The sequence below is a fragment of the Fusarium musae genome, chromosome 5, assembly GCF_019915245.1.
Source record: "Fusarium musae strain F31 chromosome 5, whole genome shotgun sequence".
NCBI lineage: Eukaryota > Fungi > Ascomycota > Sordariomycetes > Hypocreales > Nectriaceae > Fusarium > Fusarium musae.
In genome coordinates, this window is record NC_058391.1 from 1,000,473 (window position 1) to 1,016,084 (window position 15,612).

The 15,612-nt window shown below is 48.9% G+C and overlaps 7 protein-coding genes across 7 annotated transcripts; 3 read left to right on the forward strand and 4 right to left on the reverse strand.

Moving 5' to 3' along the window:
* Positions 1-49: 49 nt before the first annotated feature.
* J7337_006694 (uncharacterized protein) lies at positions 50-2,071 on the forward strand (the record flags this gene model as incomplete). The annotated part of the gene is made up of 2 exons (XM_044824355.1): positions 50-406; positions 458-2,071. 2 exons carry the CDS (start codon positions 50-52, stop codon positions 2,069-2,071), a joined length of 1,971 nt encoding a protein of 656 aa, XP_044680012.1.
* Positions 2,072-2,694: 623 nt separating this feature from the next.
* J7337_006695 (uncharacterized protein) lies at positions 2,695-4,256 on the reverse strand (the record flags this gene model as incomplete). Its single annotated transcript, XM_044824356.1, has 3 exons — positions 2,695-3,728; positions 3,784-3,993; positions 4,094-4,256. 3 exons carry the CDS (start codon positions 4,254-4,256, stop codon positions 2,695-2,697), a joined length of 1,407 nt encoding a protein of 468 aa, XP_044680013.1.
* Positions 4,257-4,685: 429 nt separating this feature from the next.
* Positions 4,686-5,961, reverse strand: J7337_006696 (uncharacterized protein; the record flags this gene model as incomplete). Its single annotated transcript, XM_044824357.1, has 3 exons — positions 4,686-5,080; positions 5,128-5,777; positions 5,828-5,961. The coding sequence occupies 3 exons, from the start codon at positions 5,959-5,961 to the stop codon at positions 4,686-4,688; spliced, it is 1,179 nt and encodes a 392-aa protein (XP_044680014.1).
* Positions 5,962-6,527: 566 nt separating this feature from the next.
* J7337_006697 (uncharacterized protein) lies at positions 6,528-8,480 on the reverse strand (the record flags this gene model as incomplete). Its single annotated transcript, XM_044824358.1, has 3 exons — positions 6,528-7,929; positions 8,063-8,279; positions 8,339-8,480. The coding sequence occupies 3 exons, from the start codon at positions 8,478-8,480 to the stop codon at positions 6,528-6,530; spliced, it is 1,761 nt and encodes a 586-aa protein (XP_044680015.1).
* Positions 8,481-9,681: 1,201 nt separating this feature from the next.
* J7337_006698 (uncharacterized protein) lies at positions 9,682-10,683 on the forward strand (the record flags this gene model as incomplete). The annotated part of the gene is made up of 3 exons (XM_044824359.1): positions 9,682-10,108; positions 10,167-10,253; positions 10,526-10,683. 3 exons carry the CDS (start codon positions 9,682-9,684, stop codon positions 10,681-10,683), a joined length of 672 nt encoding a protein of 223 aa, XP_044680016.1.
* Positions 10,684-10,738: 55 nt separating this feature from the next.
* J7337_006699 (uncharacterized protein) lies at positions 10,739-13,227 on the reverse strand (the record flags this gene model as incomplete). Its single annotated transcript, XM_044824360.1, is given in 7 exon segments — positions 10,739-11,021; positions 11,068-11,152; positions 11,211-12,062; positions 12,111-12,205; positions 12,222-12,583; positions 12,636-12,806; positions 12,985-13,227. 7 exon segments carry the CDS (start codon positions 13,225-13,227, stop codon positions 10,739-10,741), a joined length of 2,091 nt encoding a protein of 696 aa, XP_044680017.1.
* Positions 13,228-14,229: 1,002 nt separating this feature from the next.
* On the forward strand, positions 14,230-15,490 carry J7337_006700 (uncharacterized protein; the record flags this gene model as incomplete). Its single annotated transcript, XM_044824361.1, has 4 exons — positions 14,230-14,641; positions 14,701-14,855; positions 14,914-15,271; positions 15,318-15,490. The coding sequence occupies 4 exons, from the start codon at positions 14,230-14,232 to the stop codon at positions 15,488-15,490; spliced, it is 1,098 nt and encodes a 365-aa protein (XP_044680018.1).
* Between the last annotated feature and the right edge of the window lie 122 nt (positions 15,491-15,612).

The window sequence follows — 15,612 nt, forward strand, 5'->3', positions numbered from 1 at the left end:
ATACCTCATATCTACCTCCACGTCTGCATCGAACTCATATTCAACAACAATGGAAGAGACAAACAGTCCACCCGGCTCACCGGGCGGCCCTCTTCAGGCCGTCACTGCGGACCGTGTGAACCAACAAAGAGAGCGGGAGTCCGCATTCTCTCACCTACGTGGTGGCTCAAGAGATAACTCCGTTCATGATAAGATCAGCCAGTTCAACAACCTTAGTGTTACTATGCAATCAAAACAGCTGGAACGCAAAACAGCAGATGCTGCTTTGAAGCGCGCCATGCTTGGCCGCGAAGAGGCCGAGACTGAGTTGCGCAAATATAGAGAGGAGAACAAAAATCTACGAAAGGCCATCGATGAGGGTAAAGACCGTGAGCGAAAAGTCGGAGAGCGTCTGGAGTCGTTGATGGTAGGTGTTCTCGGAAGCCAATGTAAACATTGCATGTTGACCATGTCACAGGAGAACTATGGCCGAGCAAAGGAGACCCATGCACACACACAAGCTTTATGGGAAAAGGAGATACGCCGTGCACGAAAAGAGACATTCAAAACGCAATCATCGATCGTCAAGCTCCAAGAAGAACTCAAGTCAGCACGTACCAACGCAAAGATGATCGACGAAAACCTTAAACGAGAAAAGGCTAGGAGCAAAGTTCGAGAACAAGAAGCATTCGAAGCGCGCTATCAGATTGTTGGTGTCCAAGAACGACTAGATCAAGCACTGGAGCGTATCAAGCTCGTCGAGCAGGAACGTGACGCCTACAAGACTGCAGCCAAGAACGAAGAAGTTGCCCGTATCGCTGCCGAAGGTCGCATTCCTCTACCGCCACAGGATGCTGACGATGAGTTTGGCTCTCCTAACAAGGACAAGAGGCGAGTGTCAAGAGATCCTCGAGTTTCTCTATCGACAATGGACATTATCTCCTCGGAGGCCAGTGAGGTTGAGATTGAGGAATTGTCCACTCAGTTGCAGTGGGAGCGTCAAAGAGCAGACCGTGCACACGAAATGATTGAATTCTTACAGGCCGAATGCCATCTCCGTTGCTGTGCTTGCTCGAGGTCAACCCGTCGTGCCAGTGTCGAGGCCCCTCGCCAGAAACGCCGAAGCTCTTTTGGACTCGAGGGACCAAACGACAAGGTCCTGAAACTGGATAGTGAGGCAGTAGAGGGCGAGAAGCGTACTACAACTTCTCCCTGTATCGAGGAACCGCATGTACGGACCGAGCCCGACAGAGGAACAGAGCCTGATGCTCAGCCTGAGTCAGTCCAAGAACAGCACCTCCAAGAGCCCCTTCAACGTATAATTAAATCCAGGAAAGAACCCCGTCGAAGCACCATATTCTGTCCCAAAGAAGGCATTTTCCGGACGGTTTCGGAGCAAGAAGCCGAGATCATTGAGGCACAACGCAGAATCGAAGAGACCGAGGCTGCTGCCAAGGGTCAGCGAGAAAGCCATGCTGAGAGCAAATATCAGGATGTTGACGAGGTTGTAATTGAAGAGCAAGTTGAGGCTGAAACCACGATCGGTGATGGCACTGAGATGGAGCCTCGTTACTCTGGCGAGTACGAAAACTACCGGAGATACGCACGAACCCCTTCGGTCGAGCCTCCAGCCTTCGCCATGCTTGCTCAAGAAAGAACATCATTGGCCTCACTTCTCAACGCTCCTCACAGTCACTCAGCACCTGTTCCTTCAGTACCGACCATGCCAGACGTAGCTGAGGATATACTTGTCTCTCCTGACACTCGACCTCATACCACAAATGCCTTCTACACCGTCACCACCACGACAACCGTGCCAGTCCATGACGACAAGGTCGGGAATAGTGCCTCTTTCAACGAACGCCTTCGCACACCATCACACAACAGCACAGGCACCACCTTTGATATGTCAAATCCTGCTCTCACCCCTACCATGACACGCGAGCAGGCTCTCGCGAAGATCCGTGAACGTCGTGGCCGTGCCCGTTCAATGGCACAGGGCACAATGACACCCAGCCGTCGAATGGTCGAGGGCATTGAACGACGAGATATGAGTGCTCCTACGGGCAAGGTTGCTGGCAAAGGGCGATAAATATTGAACGACCAAATTGTATGAGCCATGACACGACCTGACGAACACCCTACCACTCTTCACAGTCACCCCTATTTCCCTCTCATGGAAATTTTCTCTTTTCCCACCCGACCCGACTATTCATAAAAAGTTATCGCTTTTCACCTCTCCTGATGGCCTCCTATATTTCCGCTCACCCTTTAGCCCATCACTTTTTCTCTTTTCCTGCAGGGCGAAGGGGCGTTATTGTGTTTTCTTCATATAATGTTTTTGTCAAGTCACTTGCGACTCAAGAACATGCAGCATCGTTCAGCGACTTTCCATCTTGTTTCTATGGCCGTTTTATGGATGGTCTCGTGGATTCTCATGACATGTGTCAGACAAAGTCTTTTCTTGGCTTTGGTCATAATTAATATGCGTTGGCTGGATTGTGTACAAATTGTTTCTTCCGTATTTGCAATACCACTATCACTGTGCCAAATACCCCCGTTTTCATATTTTCGTGTGGCATCTCATACTATTGGACGTCTCGTAGATGCTCGTTATTATCTCCGAGATGCCAGTTACAGATCTAATTCGTAACATAAAAGCATTTACCGTTCTCGCCACTACGATTGCAAAGACCACGTGAAAGAAATACTGAATTAGCTTCCCAGAAAGCTCCTTGACATGTTGCGCGACAATTGCGAGCGCATTGCATCAAGCTTCGCTGCAACAAGAATACATTCAACACCCTTGCCGTTTGGTGCGTTCTGAATGCGTAACCTCCATTGCCCTGTCGTGACAACCCACTCCTCATCGCCTGAGTCACCATCTGCCCTCTTTCGCTTCCGGGGATATTCGTTTGCGGAAGATTCGGATGCCGCGGCATTGATGAAATCCTCGAGATAGTCCTTCCCATCGAGAATGATGGCGGATTCGGGCTCCAGGACTATACGAACAAGATCTTCCTTTAATAGTGCATTTCCGAGGTTTGTCAACTGTCCGTGGTTGGTGAGATGTTCAGTTTTGATCGCTTGGTGGAAATTTAGCTTTGACGAGACAAGCTCAAACAACTTTGCAACTCGTGCTTTGGTGTCCCTGAAGAACTCTGCCCTAGCATTACTCCCTGAGAAATGAAGCTTCGTTGTTTCGCCGCCTATTTCAAGGACCAGCTCAGCAGGCTTCTCGTCCACATAAGGTCGAGCGTACTGCACAAAGCCGGCCAACGGATCTGTATTGCTGATAAAAACACTAACGCCACTCTTCTGTATGTTCTCAAGACGAAGGACAATCTCATCGCGTTTCGTGGCTTGATTGTAACTTAGCGAATGTGGGATAAGGCGCTGCTCAAGGCCTTTAAAATGAAAGTAGCGCGCATCGCTGAGGAGATCTTGGCGGTGTGCTTCATCACGTATTCGAATAGGGTATCCTCGGAGAAAGTGTAGGAGCTCAGCAAATGTGTCAGCACTGCGCTTCGGAACCGAAGGAGGGAGGATCGAGGGTGGACGGATTAGGCCTTCGCGGTCAAGGCCAGGGAAGAGATCATCCGGGCGTGAGAAGAAAGCTGCGAAGCCTAGGGAGAAGTAGTTGGGAGAATTTCCGGGGTCGTTGAAGATCTCACGAGGAATCTGAAACTCGCGATGGCCGATGGAGATAAAGATGCTCTCCTCGTAGAGCTGAGAGATCAGCTTGGGCACTGTTTATCCAGAATGTCAGTTCAAAATTTGATTTGCAAGATGCAGGCGACCAACAGCTATAGAATTGTGCATCTGAAAACAGACGCACAAAGTGCTCGCCGTCGCGAGGCTGAACATGGTAGCCCTGAAGATGAAGAGAGATATCTCGAAAGATGGCTGGATCGCGATCAATATAGAGCGTTCGGATAGCCGAGTTCGACTCGTCGTTTCGTTCTTTTGCCGATTCTAACTGGCAAACAAAGTATTGAGAGAAGTACGAAGGTGCTACGAGGCGTTAGTCGAGAGCTATGAGAGAGATATCAACTGCGTCAGCGCAATGCGACAAGTCAGTTGCCGCAAAGAGACTTGTAAAGTCAAGACTCACCGTCAGAGGATAACGATGCCCCTGAGAGCTTAAATAATTCACTGCCGATCTGGATTGGAAAGACGCGCTCATGAGGCAGAATAAGCGGGATCCGAGAGACGTTGCGCTCTGACAGTGGCTCGACAGTTAAATTTCCAGCATCAGAGGAAGCAATTGAGGTCATTGTAACGGTATTTGTATGCAGGACTTGCTGGTCTTTCAAGCGTACAGCTATTTTTCTCGGTGAGTTAGTGCGACTGCAGAGTTGAAGTCGCAGCGCACCGTTTTAATGTTGATAAGCTACCATTGAGGTGTAGTAAATTTGTCCGGTGACAGTTCTAAGCTTACACGAGGGTTGCATGAGCTTGCGCCACTAGACATGGATAGTGGCTGACAGATACATTATTAACAGCTTTACAAAGTCGCGGCGCTTGGGGTTAAAATCATCGCCATGATGCTTAATTGGTTTCATCTATGTACTATAAAAGGCTTTTAATGCTTGTAGCATAGTTAATCGTTGTGTAACATCATACGAATATTCAGCCTTCAATGTCAATCAACTCATTACGTCCTTGTGAAGACGCGACGCTCGATAGCTGTAGAGATCCTGAGATTATCGGCTCATCAACTCAACTCCGTTTCGGACAACTCCAACAACTGCTCCAGTCTGAATCAACTCACTGCCTCCACCGGCGACTCTATGCTCGATGTTGGCGAGACCATCCAGCCAGGTGATCATCACCTCGGGACCAACCTCTAGCTTCACCAACTCCTCGGAGAGCGCCGTGATGATATCCGCCAGCGCAAGACCTCGCGACACCTTGAGAGCGTTAATAGTGTTTAGACAACTTGTGACATCAGATGTCTTCAGCAGCGTCGACACAATCTCTTTAATGGCATCAGGTGGGGGTGCCGCAATGCAGTTATAAATAGTCTCCGTTGTGATGTTTTCGCGTTCAATTTCGCTGTCAGGCACTTTAGGTGCATCCTTCGCTCGCAATGGTGTGCCTGGGCCTGTGTTAGTCACGTTTGGAAAGAGAGGCATGCAGACTGACTTGATGCGTGACAGGCCTGTAGAACGTTCAGTGCTCTTCGCATATCACCCTTGCTCAACTTCACCAACGCATCGACCGCCTCTCCGCCAATCCTAACGTGCTCCTCATCCACCACCTTGTCAACCAGCACCCTAATATCACCCTCCTTCAGCGGACTGAAGCGGAACCGTGTGCATCGACTCAGAAGTGCTGGGCTAAGCTTGTGGGAATAGTTTGCAATGATACAGAATCGTGTGTTAGTGGTGTACTTCTCCATTATCCGTCGTAGCGCCATCTGGGCTGTGCTCGTCATAGCATCAGCCTCATCCAGAACAATGAGCTTAAATCCAGCCATCGAGTTGCCTGCGCGGGCAGATGCACCACCCAAGGAGAAGATCTGTTTGGTACTAGCAAATGTCTTGATCTGCTCCCGCACTACATCAATACCACGGTCATCTGAGGCATTGAGTTCGAGAACCATTTGGCGCATATTCGCAGCTCCGTAGATACGACGAGCAAGGGCCAGAATTGTCGACGTTTTTCCGGTACCTGGAGGACCGTAGAGGAGTAGATGAGGGAGACGATTCTGGTCAATGAATTTGTTGATAGTAGCGAGGATATCTTGATGGCCCGAGACGTCGTCGAGGGTGTTTGGGCGGTACTTTTCAACCCTGGGCTCCATTAATCCTGATCTTTTATGGCGTTTCTTACGAGTACCTACCAAGGGAGACTATCCTCAGCCTCAACTGGCAGATTGGCAGCACTTCGCTTGCCTTGCTTGGCTTCAGAGGAAAACATCACATCTTTGCTGACAACGGGGACGTCAACGTCCATCTCATCCCCAATATCAGACATATTTGCGCTTGTTTTCTTGTTGCTTTCGGTCTTTGTAGTTCCTTTGGTGATGGAATGTTTTCCGGGGTTGCTCGGCCCGCAACTCTTGAGCTTGTTGCGCTGTGGTTATGGAAGTTTGAATATTGAAGTCAGTGAGGAACACGTGCTAGGTTATACCTAAACGCGTCTGAGCGTGTCGGTCAATTAAGACCCTTGCGCATAGCAACGGCCAATCACAAGGGCGAAATCGTCAACTTCACACTTCCTTACACCCTTTAACTGAAGTATCATTCTTCCTTGAGACAGCTATTTTGAATGATGTTTATTTTCAAATCAAATGTTGTTATAGCACTGTTCGGATACCCTATCATGAATACAACTCAGTATCAATTGCAACTCTCAAGTTGTCTTGAGATATATCACCCACAGAAACTCAAAGGTGACATACCTAACCAATAAACCATTCCAGCGCTCATCATTCATCACCCTATATGTTCATTAAAAAGAAGAATATCTAATTTCATCCTGGAGGCCAATGGAAAATAATACAAAGCGGTGGCCTCTCTTGTCTCATTTCATCTCATCACTCATCGTTCATGTAACTGATTCGTCCCCAAGCCCACAATCTCAAACATTATGGGGATAATAGCCACTGCAAACCAAGCAATACCTGTCATACCAGTCAGCAAACCATTTCTCTTGTCAGAGAAAAATTCCGTAAACTTACCAGTGTAAACAACGAGCTTAGTCACGACCTCGACGTCGTATCGCACACGAGGTTTGATTAATTGCGAGAACATCTCCCGCTCTCCCAACCCGTCCTCGGTACCCGTAACAAATATCTCAACCCGATCATCATCGGCGGCTGGTGTTGTCACAACCTCGCCGGTCCCCATCATCTGCTCGAATTCGACGATTCGGTTTGCCTGTGCACCAGACGCCTGAGCTCCCTTGCCAGAATAGTCTTCATGCGTGGTCTGGAGCTCCAGGTTGCTTGACTTGCTCTTCAAGCTATGGTTACTGCTGACACTCTCGCGTCGCTTGCGCTCTCTATACGCCAAGGTCTCGTATGCATCTGCGGCACTCTGAGGACCAATCGACACAGAGCGACCTCGGGTGGTAGGGTTTCGGATACTCTCAACCATGCGTGGGAAGTCGGACGGCGAAGGGAAAAGCGTATCGATACGAGAGCCTGTTGGTACAGTCTTATACTTACTAGCAGGAGTGAAGAACCGTCGAGGCATGTTCACCCCAACCTGTTCAAATATTCGGAATAGATGAGGCAAGAGCTTAAGCAGTAGAGGCTTCATCGTCTCGCGCCACGCAAAGACGACAAGAACGCCGAAAACGATCCTAGCCACGTTGGCAGTCAATCCCAAGTGCGTAATATCCACTGATCCTCCTCCATGCGCATGAGTCTCCCAAGGATCTAGCGCAATTTTGCCGTACGTCCAAGTGCCGAATTCGAGACCAATGACAACACCAGCGAAGGCAACACTGTCATCGTAACATGGACAGTCATCTGCCGGCTCAGGGTGGATGCGTACGAGTATAAGAATAATCAAGGCAGCTACAAGAGGCGCAGCCCAAGAGCTGGAGTGCATATATTCATCCAGGGGAGGTCCGTAGTAGAATTCGAGAAGAGAAATCGCGGCACCCATGAAGGACCCAACAATTACGTCGAGGAAGCCATGCATGCCACAGTATAAGCGCCCAAATATGATCGAAGCAGCGTAGAAGTATGAGAGGCATTCGAGTGCGAACTTCGTGGTTGGAGCTAGCGTGTTATCGGGACTGCGTAGTATCAGAAGCGCATAGACAGCGACAGATACGGCATTGGCGCTATGGGTCGAAGGGAAACCATATTCGAGGGCTGCAGAACCAGACATCGTGATTCGGTGCAAAGGAGGCGAAAGTGGTCGCGGGAGAGAGTAGAAGTCCTTGATAAAGCCTGTCCAGAAGACACCGAGCGCAAGAATATGTACAAGTCTACACAACGAAGCGTGTCAGTGCCTGTTAAATCCTATAATCTCGAGAATCTGGATATTTGTTACTGCAACTGCGGCGCAACATCATGCGGCGCGGCGCAGCGAATGTAGACGCGGAACATGGTGTGACTTACCCCTTGCCAAATGCTGCATAACCACACCAGAAGCAGATGGGTAATCCGATCATGAAGAAGGTATGGGTTCCAAGGTTGGCAGTGATGGCGAAGTAGCTATCGAGAGCTGGAGTCCGCAACCTCTCTTGCATCCACGCAAGGTAGGGTGTCTCCCAGCGGATCAGAGGTAGCATCTGTTGGCGTAGATTGTACCGCCATTTTGGCAGGGCGCGCTTGTCTGCGAGAGGAGCAATCAGCAAAGCGCGTGGCGCGAGAGAGGTCGTTACTGAGGCGTACAGTGATCGAGACTTCTCAGTCCGGCATCGGGAACGTCGTCGCCTTTGGCAGAGCCGTTTGTCGTAGGCAGAACCGTCGTGGTTGTGGTGGTAGCGGGAATGTGGGCGCTCAACGGCGGGGCATCGCGTTGAGGGTCGCTCATGGTTTTGCGGCAGAAGTAAAGGTAAGAGTACGTAAATTGCGACGAGTACAAGATCTAACACAATGACGAAACCATTGAGGTCAAAGAAGATGATAAGGAATGTCGTGAGCCTAAGTGCGGCCTTGGGCTTCAATGGACAGAAGCCCTGCTGAGAATGTAGTTGCAATGGAGGAGTTTAGTGGGAATAGTTAACCAGCGATGGATGGAAGCGGCGGGAGTTTGATCAAGTGGAGTTTTGCACTATGTTACAATGAACTGAACCAGACCAGCAGAGGCCGAGGTTCGAGTGAAGCAGGCAGGTTGTCAGCTATGTATATGTAGGTATCCAGTAAGGAACAACAATGGTCAATAGATCCTTGTCGTGGGAGAAACGGGTCAGATTAGGTAGACTAGATGTTCGTCCGCCATCATCTTGTTTGAGTGTTTATCGACGTCCGCTACGTTTGGCTTCAACCCTTGGCACTCGCAGAGGACAACGAGATAAGACCACTCGAAATCAGGGTTTAGTCAGCGGATCGGTTACCTCACTAACTTGAAACTTTGCGGTTCTCCCCTTCAGTCCCCTGTTGATTACCCAGAAGCGAAACCCATCATGGAAGCTGATGAGATGCACCAAACAAGCCAGCCACTGGTTTAAAGACAGGGGGTTCTGGGCTTGTAAGTATTTACAGAGGCTAATATGGACATACTCATAGTAACAGGGAAATCGTCTTGAGGATGTGCAAAAAAGCAACTGCTACTAGGAGACAGATATCAGCCATGGCATACAGCCAGCCAGGAACCGATTGCTTGGTCAGGTGTTTCGATGGTGTTGGGGTTTTTTTTCAGCCAAACAGTCGTACAGTGTGACAATGACATCGGTGCTGCATGGGAGGTTGGCTGGGTAAGGCAGCTAGGGCAGGTAGGTATCCGTACCTAGGTAGGTAGGTAATTAAGCATAGGTAGGTACAATTGAGAAGCAGAGAAATTCGGCTCGCAACGATCAAAAGCGACTTGAAGGATAAGGGAATGAAAATTAATTATAGAGAATATTCATTTTACAGTATGTCGTGGAATTCGATGTATACAGAGCTTTATCGTAAAAAGCTGGGCCTTCGTCTCCATTCAAGTCAATATTTACAGAATCAACTTCAAATTTCACCACCACATCAAACTTCACTATCTATAAACCACCTCACACATTCCGCCTCCACCATCGCCCATGTCCTTCTCTCTCCGCGGTAAACATGCCATTGTGGTAGGAGGTACCGGTACGCTGGGCTTCCGTATTGCTAGCGCACTTGCAGACCGCGGCTCTGTTGTGACCATCATGAGTCGCAATGCCGTTGATGATCGCCAAGTCCTTGAGCCCAGACTCAAACCCTTTGAGCCTCTCCCGTACATGGAGAACATCGAAGGTAGTAGGCGCCCAACAGGGCACCAATTCAAACGCCTGGATGTGCAAAGGGCAGATATCTTCAAGGGTATATTTCCCACTCTAGGCCCCGTTGATGTCCTCGTCAACTGTGCTGGGACCAGTCAAACGTCAGCGCTCAAAAGGACCGGCGAAGAGGAAATTCAACTCATCCTTAACCTCAACCTCCGGGCGACTATTCTCGCCTCTAAATATGCCAAATTAACCCCTCATGGTGCGTCCCACCGAGCAGTTATTTGTGTCCGATAGCATCTTCTCACATGTGCTCATAGGATGCATCATCAATGTTTCAAGTCTTATGGCTACCAAAATGGGTGCTGGTGCTGCAGTATACGCCGCTTCAAAAGCTGGTGTCGTTGGTATGTTCATGATATATCCCTAATCTTATGCTAATGAATCTCACATTATTATACATGCCAAAAACCTGCTGACTCCATATCGTCGCAGCTTTCACCCGCGCCCTAGCCCTTGAGTATAAAAGTCGTTCTATCCGCGTCAACACATTGCTACCGGGTTGGATACAGAGTCCAATGTGGAATGGTGAGTCTCCCCTTCCTGCGCCTTCAACCCCTGGTGCGAATCACCCATGCGAAGGCGAAAACCAATGTTAATGTGCAATGCACTGTTTTAGAACTCACTGAGACTGCTCGTGAATCTTACCTCAAGCAGTGTCCCTTGGGTCGTTTGGGCACGCCCGATGAGGTAGCCGACGCTGCCATGTTTTTGATAACCAACCGTTTCGCCAACAATTGCGTACTGAACCTGGATGGTGGCTTAAGCGCTAACTAGAAAGCCACGGTTCCCAGGATATACGCATCGTCCTTTCAACCCCTTGAATAACCCTTCAGTCGTCAATGACGATAGCGCCGGCGGCGGCATGGCTTTGGACTTCGTCCACGTCTACAATGTCGGTTCCGGGTTCGGTGATCTTGAGTTTCTTGAGAGGTGGTTCAGCGTCCTCTCCATGCGGTCTCTTGATACCCTTAGGCTCGGCACTAACGGCCTGCCCGTTGTTGAGTTCCCCATTGCCATTCGCGGAGACTGGCTGGAGCTTCTTTGGTCGGCGTGGAATTTCAGGGGCATCCGGGAATGTAGCCTTGACCGGTTTCTCGTCTTCTTTCAATGTACTATAATTGTAAGCTTAGTTCAATAACAACAGAGACAAAGACAAACCCTTCTTGGACATTGATAACCACATTGACGAACGTGTCTTCGTCGTCCTGGTCGATGACAGTCAAGAACGAGTCCTTCTTTATACCTAGTGGTTCTGTCAGTCCTCCGCGAGCAATTCATTTGTCCTTTCAATGAGGCCTTACCGAGATCAGTCAGCTTTTTGGGTAGATTCTCGTCGTCGCCGTCTTCAAAACATTCAACCAAGGTTCCTATGTCGTTGTTCACGACAAACTCCTTGCCTTCAAATCCCAGTTTTGACAAGACGATGTCATCAACGAGATCCTTGAGAGTCGCCCGAGACAGATCTGCAACAATAGTTGCGAAGTAAACACTACAAACGGGGCATTCGGGATTTGGCTCTCTGGACCTATCAGGGGCCAGAAGTCGAGCTGGGGCAAAGGGGGTCAGGAAGACCTCCTTGGACTGTGCATACTCGCCCTTCAGAACTTTGAAAGACTGAAGAACACAGAGACCAGCGACGATTGCGTTGGTTGTGGCAATCGCTGGAATAATGTTGCCTGCCATCTGTTTGGTATCGAAACGAGACTTCTTGTCAATTCCAAAGATTGTTGAGCGAATGTTGGCGCTTGCTGTCACAAAGTCAAGCGTATCAATGTCATCCTTGTCAAATGTGATTGTGGGGTCGGGGTCTTCGGGATTTTTGTTCTTCTTGAGTTCAAGAATTCGCTTGCTTAGTCGGTCAAGACTGTCATTGAAGACCGCTAGACTCTCTTCCAGGGACCAAACCCGCTGATCGTCGTTCAGAGCCTTGTCCTTGTTGGCGATAGCATCGCCAGCCTGTGCGAGAATGGTCTGATATTCAAGAGGTTCAGGAGCTCGCCGGGACGTCCACATCCCCTCCACGGAACGTAGTCGCTCGATGTCGGCGTTGAACACCTTGTCAAATAGCATCTGAGGGAACTTGGACGTGCCAGTAGCATCCCGAATCATCTTGAGGGCTTCAGATTCTTTCTTCAACTCCTCAATCTCCTTGGCTGGCTCTTGTCAGTATGTGCTGCCCCTTAACACAGCATTTCACTTACCATTGTCGGCATCTGTTGAGTGGTCAAACGCGGCCTGATCTTCACTTGTGCCAAATATCTCGCTGAACTCTTTGTTAGCAATCTTCTGCAAGTCGCTATCTATATTCATACTTGAGCAAATAACTTTTACCCCATACAATGCAGTGGATGGGTTGGCTGGGGGTGCTTCGAATTGTACACACAGGGAAGGACTTGGGTGCTTCCTTCGGAGTGCAGTCGTAGCATGCAGTAACGCCTTTTTTGATAACCTGCACCTGGCCATTGAATCCGGTGGTGCCACTCTCGATCAGGGGTACATCAGCTGCCAGGCACATCTTATTGACGTGCCTGCGCGCTTCGAGGTTATCAAGAGCATTGAAAGCAATGTGGAATTGCTGGAACCAGGCCACAGTGAATTCATCGTCCTTTATATTGCCATGGTGTGCGACAATTTTGGCATTGGGATTGAACCGTTCTGCTGCCTCCTTGGCCACCTGCGCCTTGATTAGTATCTAACCAAACTCCATTTTGGGCAGAATGACGCACTAGAGCCTTGGATTTTTTTATGTGTTCGTGACGGAAAAGAAACTGTCGGTTCAGATTCGAAAGGTCGATGGTATCGAGGTCAACAATATGTATTTCGCCAAAGCCTGTGAGGACCATATTCTTGAGCAACTCGCATCCAATTCCGCCAGCACCAACCATGAGCACACGAGCCTGCGCGATCCGAGTTAGCATACCCACAATGATAAGAAGTGGTCGAGTAAGATCGCCATGTCGCATCGCATACAGCTCACTCCTAGATACATCGCTCCTGAGGCGTCGGATCGCGTCAGATCATGTTGCGAGATCAAGGCTGAGAGGTGATATTTAGTCCCATGCATAAGAAACGTACCTGCTTGACAGAGGTATTGAGTGATGCGCCTAGCGACTGCTGGTTGTGTCGGTCACGCGTCATGGCCGGCGTGCGTTTCCGGGATTCGTTCTCGGATGAAGCAGTTTTCCTCTGCTGCTGCTGTTGCTGTAGTTGTGTTTGTATTTGTGGTTGCTGCTTAGAGGCTGGAGTAACAGCTGGAGCTGAAGCCATAGCTGTATTCAGTGTCTGGGCCGGAGTCTGATCGGCGCTTGTCGCATTCATCGTTATAGTGATCGCTTTCTACACACGGAAACGGGATCGAAAGAGTGGAATATCCCGATCCAAGGGCGGCGCATAAATGTCGAGTCAGTGCGCTTGTTGGTGAAGAATGTCGCGATCAGTTGAAGGTGGGAAGGTTGAATTGGATGTTAGTGGTCAGAGATCTGAGATAGAGCACTCAGCAGGGGAGCAACGTTGCAGGGCGACCAATCGGACGGGCCTATCACAGAGCTTCGAGCTTCTAAAGCCGGGAATTCTTGGTGTCATGGAAGGCTTAATGATTGGGCTCCACTGTGTACTTACGTTGTCAATGAGCACACCAATAACTTAACCATCACAACTGAAGGTCCTCGAAGAGCAAGAAACTTGGGCTCAAACCCTTTGTATGCTGAAATAAACTCACCAAAAGGCTGCTCAGTTCCTACTAGCCCAGCTGAGTTATTTTACTAACTTCATATCAAGTTTCTAGTTACCTTAGCTGGCTTACCTCCTCTTAGAAGACTCGACATGTTAGCACTCTATGTTTTTTTTTAACTGATGGGATGGGTGGGATGGTGACGTGCAGATGCAGATACAAGGACAATGAGTGCCTCCCAGACCTGCCTAGTAGAGCTATCTAAGGGGCACTCCAACGAAAGGGTATTTCAAAGTCACCCATTTAGTCAATATGATGTGAACCGGTTGCTTCCAGAAGCATTTGACTAGGTATTCACCATACAATTCCTTCCTTTGCCGTATTTCAGCCATGGCAAGCCGCAAGGGACGCAAAATACACTGGGCTAAGGTAGCAGTTATGCGACCGCGGGGCCGCTCCCAAGGCCAAAAAAAAAAAAAAAAATAAGGGACCTGGATACTCGACTCGACATTGAAAGTCTAGACTGAATCATACAAAGAAAACTGCCCGCCATTGTCACTCTTTGCTTTTTTTGCCCTCCTCTACGTTTTCTCCATTGCGCTTGGCTCATTCTCCTTTTCCATAACGTGTAACAACCTATTTCTGTAGCGATGTCTGACGACGAGGTTGACACCGAGCTGTTGGAACTCCTCCGCCAACATCTTCAGGGGAAGATCGATATCCAGGAGGAGCCCGAGACAGGCGTCCTGGAGAGCGCTGAATATGTCTACGACAGTTGCATTGATGTTGCCGTTGACATGCGTGCATCTAAAAAGGCAGCTGAGAACATTTATGAGCAAATGCAACAGAAGAGTTACTCAACTGCCACCTGGTCAGAGCATGAACTTCACCCCAAGGCCAAGGACGAAACTACTGTCAACTTCATTTTCACTATGGACTTGCTGAACTTTTCTTTCTGGTCTGAACTACCTGATGATGAACGCTTTGCTATTGAATATCGCGGGAAAAGATGGACTGGTTATTGGAGTTTGGTGGCAGCTCTCCAAAGAGCAATTGATGAAGGTCAGTTATCATTTTCCACGATGACTCACACAGCAAGCTAATACTTGACCTCACTAAAGGCATTCCTATCACGGATCCTTTCTACTGGAAGAACGAAGAAGAGTGTACCCTGGAATCCCTCACCCATGTTTTCCGGTCATGCACAGAAGAGGAAATTCCCCTCCTTGAAGAACGTTTAGACTGCCTCCGAGAAGCTGGCCAGGTACTCTTCAAGGTAAGCCAGAACTCCGTCAATCCTGCCATTTGATAGTAATTCTGACCACATAAAACAGCACTACGATGGCTCTGTTGCAGAGCTCATTTACGCTGCTGACGGTTCTGCGGCACGCCTGGTGAACTTGCTGGCGCAGGATTTTGACTGCTTTCGTGATGAGCATCGTTTCGAAGATGGCAAGATGATTCGGCTGATGAAGAGAGCACAAATCCTCGTTGCGGATCTTTGGGCATGTTTCAACGGCGCGTCATACGGCGAATTTCGAGACATCGACAAGATCACCATGTTTGCGGATTATCGTATCCCTCAAATTTTGATGACTATGGGCGCCCTGTATTGTTCTCCAACGGTAGCAGCCGCCATCAAGGACAAGAAGATGATAAAGAGCGGATGTTCATGGGAGCTACAAATACGAGGTAAGTCGTTTAAACTGTAGTCGATAACTTTTACTGAACATGTTAGCTTGCAGTATCTGGTGTGTTGAGCTGATTCGACGAGAGATTCTGCGTCAACACCCTGACGCTCATGTCAACGCCATCCTAATAGACTTTTTCCTCTACGACAGTATGAAGGAACTGGAAGCGGCGGGTAAAGAGCCCATTCCGCATCATCGGACAAGGAGTATTTGGTACTAGATGGAGGCCGCGAGGCCAGTTACCTCTAGACTTTCTGTGTATTTTGAGACCCAAGTTTAGATCATAGATTTCTTATTCGACTAGCTCTTTACGCGCTTATAGAATAAATGAGACAGCAAATA